The sequence below is a fragment of the Miniopterus natalensis genome, chromosome 18 (genome assembly GCF_054644295.1).
Source record: "Miniopterus natalensis isolate mMinNat1 chromosome 18, mMinNat1.hap1, whole genome shotgun sequence".
Lineage (NCBI taxonomy): Eukaryota > Metazoa > Chordata > Mammalia > Chiroptera > Miniopteridae > Miniopterus > Miniopterus natalensis.
In genome coordinates this window covers 35,135,378-35,141,377 of record NC_142098.1, presented here as the reverse complement: position 1 = coordinate 35,141,377, position 6,000 = coordinate 35,135,378, and the positions used below count along the sequence as shown (strand labels likewise).

At 52.0% G+C, this 6,000-nt stretch overlaps 1 protein-coding gene across 2 annotated transcripts in view; it reads right to left on the bottom strand.

Annotated features, from left to right (window-relative positions):
- Positions 1-332: 332 nt before the first annotated feature.
- HNRNPUL1 (heterogeneous nuclear ribonucleoprotein U like 1) overlaps positions 333-6,000 on the bottom strand; it is a 28,914-nt gene continuing 23,246 nt past the window's right edge. The window contains exons 11-15 of one of the 2 annotated variants that reach the window (XM_016209236.2): positions 5,757-5,925; positions 4,920-5,204; positions 3,549-3,838; positions 2,087-2,278; positions 333-1,522 (exon numbers count right to left, since the gene is read on the bottom strand). In XM_016209236.2, coding sequence (XP_016064722.1) covers positions 1,412-1,522; positions 2,087-2,278; positions 3,549-3,838; positions 4,920-5,204; positions 5,757-5,925 — 1,047 coding nt within the window. In that variant the 3' untranslated portion in view covers positions 333-1,411. Of the gene's footprint in view, positions 1,523-2,086; positions 2,279-3,064; positions 3,461-3,548; positions 3,839-4,919; positions 5,205-5,756; positions 5,926-6,000 lie in introns of those variants that run through there. The other variant, XM_087826710.1, reaches the window with a different exon arrangement.

Sequence of the window (6,000 nt, the reverse complement as noted above, 5' to 3'; positions counted from 1 at the left end):
AATGACCCCCAAGAGTCTAGCTCTGGTCTCCTCCTAGGGCCCTACTTACCCTCCACACCCAGGGATCTGGTTCCATGCCTTCTAAACAAATTCTTGGAGATTTGGGACTCTGAGTGGACTGGAAAGGGCAGGGACCAGAGAACCACTTCAAAAACGAACTAGTGGGTTTTAAACGGAGGGCCACAGCTCTAAGGGGGCATCCCTAGCACCAAAAACAGGGCCAGGCACAAATCCCTCATTAAGTGTTTAATGAACGGTAAATAATGTCCCCTTGAAAAGGCCCCCCACCCCAATTAAAGGCCAATTGCAGTAACACTTCAAGGTTTCAACCCTTCTTCCTTCCTGCTAGGAGATGCCATGTCATTTATTGAAAGAAAACAAAACAAAACAAAACAGGGCAAACACATTTCTTAATAAGTGCAGTTTGTTAAAATCCTGTTAAAACATATGGGTCAAGGGGAAGTAAAAATAATCAGAGGATCACCGTAGGAAAAACCTTTAGGTCTGGCACCTGGGAGATCTCTGGAGAGGAGGCAGTAGGGAAAACTTCATATTCTGAAGAGAAGGAGCGCCCCCCCCCTTTCCTTTCTCGCCAGCTCAATCCCACCAGAAACTACCAAGACGCCTGGAATAAAAGGTTTCAAGTTCAATAGTCACACTCTCTCCAAATACAAAAAGCAGTTACAATTCAACTCAACACAGAAGCTTGTGTGCAAAGTTATGGGAAACTGAGACATTGTATAAAAAGTTAGGTTAAAGATGATTCTGTGGTTTTGTTTTGAGGGTGTGGTTCTTCGATGGTTGCCTGAACTCAGCAAAGAAATGGTTATCCTGATGAAATATCAATAGCCAACCCACAGTAAAAACAGACAAATTCTAAAAATTAAAAAAAGCATAATTACCAAAAAAATATCTGTCACTGCTTCCTCCCTCCAAATTTTGCTTTTTAAACTTTTTTTAAAAAATTTTTTGATTTTTTTTTTTTTAAATCCTGAAAAGTAGACAGTAAAACAGCTCCTGGAAGAATTTACAACCAACTGCATGAGGGTCTGGGAAGCTGAGGGGCTGGAGCAGGGCTGGGAAGAGTGGACAGAAACAGGTCCTCCCCTCAGCCACTGTAGCCTCACTGCATGACTGAGGGAGGGGGTGTATTTAGTCAGAGAGGAGGACGGGAAGAGGAGGAAGGAGGTGGGGAGAGAAAGAAAATGAAGGTCGTCGTTGCCTGTTTGAATCCAGAGAAAAATGCCCAGCCCTGTGGGGGAAGAAGCCCCTCAGAGGGGAGGCGGCGGGCTAGAGGGAGGCAGCCCTGGGATGACCTGTCCCCCAGCACCACAGGACCCAGTGGGGGCAGATGAGGGGCCGAGGTGGGCGCTGGTGGAGGAAGCCGGTGGGGGCCTCCGGGGCACACTGGCTACTGAGTGCTTGTGCCCCCCTGTGTGTTCCCGGTGTAGCTCCCGTAGTCGTAGTTCCCATAGTATGGTGGCCACTGGTTCTGATAGTACTGGTTCCACTGCTGAGCATACTGGGGAGAAACCAAAAGTACCAAGTTGTCCCTCATCCAGACCTACAGTTGGCTCCTCCCCTCACCCCACTCTAACCCAGGGTGGAGATGGGTACAGTGACAACAGCTGACACATGGGTCCCCTGACAGAGAAATCAAGGCACCTAGGGAGGACATAGGACTGACCTGATGCCACCTGGGTGGGTGGGCAGTATGGGACTAAAGCCCAGGTCTCCTGGCTTGCCAACCTAAGGCCCTTTTCAGGTCTAGGTAAGTACCACATTCAAAATACTTAATCGCAGGTGTGGTGGCCTAGCACCAGCCACTGGAATGGACACTGGCCATGGTGCTGCTATACCCTTTCCTGCTGCACTGTGGAGGGGCTAGGACACCAGCTATTCAGCAGCCAGTGCAAAATGTTCACCAAATGGACTGGCAATATCAGGTGAATCCCTGGCAGGCTGCTCATCTTCTTGGGATAAGCAAGGACTCAAGTCTGGGAATACACACCCACAAGGGCCCCTGAAAGTCTCTCCACTCCATTGCCCCCAGCCTCTCCAACCCGTGGCCCCATCTGGCACCTACCTGCTGATACTGGTTATAGCTGGGCTGAGGGTAGGTCTGTGCGGTGGGGGGTGGCGGTGGGGTGTAGGGGGCCGGGGTGTAGCCACCGTAGCTCCCATAGTTGTAGGCAGGTGGTGGTGGAGGTGGAGGTGGTGGGGCTGTATAGCCCTGGCTGTAACCTCCCTGGTTGTAGGGTGGCTGGCTGTAACTTGGCTGGAAAGTGGGGGGAAAAACCAGGGCTCGGTGAAATAGCCAGCTCAGCTGGGGTGAAGGAAGGGCCTTTGTAAGCAGCGGGCTCACAAAGGAACTTCCCTGGTGGAGTCTGAGGACTGAGGGGGAGGTGGGGTAGCGACATGGCAGGGCAGGTGGGTAGGAAAGGATACAGAACTATGCTCTGGACTCTGAGACTCTGGGGAACAAAGCACAGGCATCTCTTGAAATTCCAGGGTGTTGTTTCCCCCGTAAAGTGAAAATTACAACAGAACTGCACTCTGGTTGCCCTGTGTACTCAATAAGCTTTTGTGCGCGAGCCACTCGGTTCTCAGTGAGTCGTGGTAGTTGTTATGAGAAGAGCTGCTGAGAAAAACAGTGGCAATTTCCTAAGTGCTTCCCATGTCCAGACTGTATCATTAACTCATCCAATCCCCCCACCAGCTCTGAGAGGTATGTTCCATTAGCCTCAATTTACCGAGAAGGAAGCAAAGACTCAGGGAGGTAAAATATTGATTGGGCCCAAGTGACACAGCTAAATAGTGGCAGAGAGCCAGGACTTGACCCCAGATCTGCCTAGTTCCAGAGCTTTCCCCATGAAGCTATAATGCCACCACCCATCTCCCACAAAACTTTGGATGTGAGTTCTATGAACAACTCTAGTCCTTTATGAGGAAAAGGAGGTCTGAGAGGTGAGGCTGTCCTTCCAAGGTCACAAGCCCAGGATGTTTCAGGGCAGGGGCTTGAATTTGTGCCAGCTCAATTACTGTTTTACAAAATATTCTTGTTAGACCAAGGCGGGGGAACCATTCATCTGTCTCCTGGCAGCTGTTCCCAGGCCTGGCATGTGAAAGGTATTCAGGCAACGGCTGCGCAATAAAAGGAGACTGCTCTGGCTGACAGGGGCCTGTGCATACCAGAGTCCAAGCACTGGCTTTCTGAGAACTGGAACTGAGTCTGGAGCTGCTTGGGATGAAGGTCTCAGAGCAAAGGCCAAGTCCTTATTAACCTTAGGGCCTTGTCTCCACATCCTGAAGACAAGGGAATCAGCCCCTTCCAGCCTGGGCGAGGGGCAACTCTGAGTGCTTTCTTGGGGATTCAGTGAACCAGTGACACAGCCAAGAGAAATGTACTTGCTGGAGGGACCTGGAGAAGGCTAGGGTCCATCCTCGTCATAAGCACTGTCTGGGAGAAAGAAGGGCAGGATTGGAGGTAGGAGTGGAGATGGGCTGAAGCGGGTGTTGGCGACTTCCCTGGCCCCACCTCTTCTTACCTGTGGAGGGCTGTAGCTGCTGATAGTGGGGGTGCTGGTACTGACGCTTGAGCCAGGGATATTGTTGTTCTTGCTGTAGCTGCTGACTCCTGGTGGGTTCCGAGCAGGGCTGTAGGTGGGTGGTGGCGGTGGCTGCTGTGGTGGTGGCTGTGGCGGTGGTGGCTGCTGAGGGGGTGGCTGCTGCTGGGGAGCTCGGTTGTAGCTGCCTCTGTTGTTGGAGTTGTTGTTATCCCGGCTATTGTTACCCCAGCGGTTCTGGTTGTAGCCACCACCTCCACTGCGGTTGAAACCTGCATTGGAGAAACCAGAGAGGCCTGTCATTCTCCAATTGGGCTCCTCAGGAGCTGGGCTGACTTGGTGACTGCTGCAGCCCCGGTGTGGCCAGGTTCAGAGCAGGAGCTCAGCCAAATGAACAAAGCAGCCCCTCTGGGCATACTCCACCACACAGCCCTGATGATACTCAGTCATCACTGTTGGCTGACAGGTTTGTCTTGGTTTCTATGGTGTCCTCAGCATCTCGACAGCTGTTGAATAAATTGGAAGAGATGTTCTGGAAGAGGGGGGATGCCAAGCATTGGGGACAGTCCTCGTCAGCCTTGTCCAAATGGGCCAGTCTCTCCTGAGCCCTCATGCAGTTGTTTCTTGAACCTGAGACCCTTCCCTTTTCCAAGTCCTACTGGCCTCTGGACCTTAGCTTAGGCATCTCAAAAGGACTTTCCTGAGCCCTGCTTCCCTACAGATTGGGTCAGGTGCCACCTAAGGTCACAGTTCCCCTGGGCTTTCCTATTAAGCCCAGAATCCTTCTGGATTGTCACTACAGGATGATGTGTCTGTCTGAGTCATGGCTGTGTCCCTGAACTATCCAGCACATGACCAAAACATGGTAGGGCATGCTTGTTCAATTATGAGCATACACTTTAGTGCAGAGACAGTAGAACTTAAGTGACTAAGAACTTGGCCTCTGGGTCACTTGATCCCAACTCTAGATTTAGCTGGGCAAATTCTGGGTAAGTTAACCTCTCTAAGCCCCTTTCTCCATTTGTTTTAAAATCAAAATCCAAAAGCAATCCTAATGTTTGACTTACACCAGGTCCTGAGCTGGGACGCAGGACTGGCAGTAAACTCTGGCCCCCATTCTCAAGGAGCTAAAGGTCAGATGGGAAGAGTCACAAAAATGACAGTAATGTGACATACAAATGGGCAAGCGCCCAGGGGAAACAGGAGTGGGAGCATCTCCCTGAGGCCCTTGAGCCTGTCTTACCCTGGTTCTCTCGGAGTTTGGGCCGGGGTTAGGGAACCTTCACCTACTGACTGAATAAAGAGTCACAAAGCCCAGCCCTGACCCTGGAACCGGAAGTGCAGGGAGCTCACCTCCTCGGTAGTTGCCTCCTCCACCACTGCCTCCTCCTCGGTTCTGGAAGCCGCCTCGGTTGCCCCCAGGCGGGCCTCGGTTGTCATAGCGCTGGAAACCGCCGCCACCCCCGCGGCCCCGGAAGCCACTGCCACCTCGGTTGTCAAAGCGCTTTTCAGGGGGTGGCCCGGCCTTGCGGCCTTCCTCGTTGTATTGCCTCACCAGCTTGTCTGCTTCTTCTCGCTGCAGCTCAATGAACAGCACCTCATCCAGGAAGTCACCAACATCTGGCAGCGTGAAGTTGGCTAGGAGGAAGGGACGGCCCCAGAGGGAACAAGTAGGTCAGTGCCTTTGGAGGTGCGGCCCCCTCCACAACCAGGACACTGTAGTAGTAAGCAAGAGAGACGAGACAGGATCCCAACCTCAGCCTCTCTGACAATGGCCAGTGGCTAACAAAGACGTCTTCTCCATTTCCTGAAGAGGCAGCTAAGATCCACCAAACCAGTGTTGATAAATGCTCCCTCCAGCCTCACCCCAAGGAGCAGGCGAGACAGGTAGAACCTGGGAAGCAAACTGAGACTTGCTCAGCCAGCCCACTCAGCGGGGGCCAGAGGCAGGTAGCATGCAGGTCTCTAGCATTTGCTCCCACATTCCCTCCATCATCCTGTCCCAGCCCCCTGTCTGAAAACCTTGCCACAAGGGAGAGATGAACAACTTTCCCCTTCACAGCTGCACTAGACAGGGAAGGGACATGGCAGAAGCAAAAAAAAAGGAGCTGGGGGAGAGAAAAACTCTGCAAGGAGCTTTTTCTTAAAGAACCCTATTGAGACGTTCCTCTGGGATCACTCATCTCCTACCTTTCATTTCCAAGACAGCGTGATCTGGGACATCCTTCCCTTCCTCGTCGGTTCGCTTTATTGTTCGGTCTTTTAAGTCCTCGTCAGTGGGACAAATGACAATAGCTTTGCGCTGGAAGCCTTCGAATGGTCTCATTTTTCGTCTCTGAGCTGACCCATAAACATTTGTCTAGGAATGGGTAACAGAAGAGGCACGAGACGGCGCATTACAGGACAGTTTTCTCACCCGTGGGGCACTATGTTG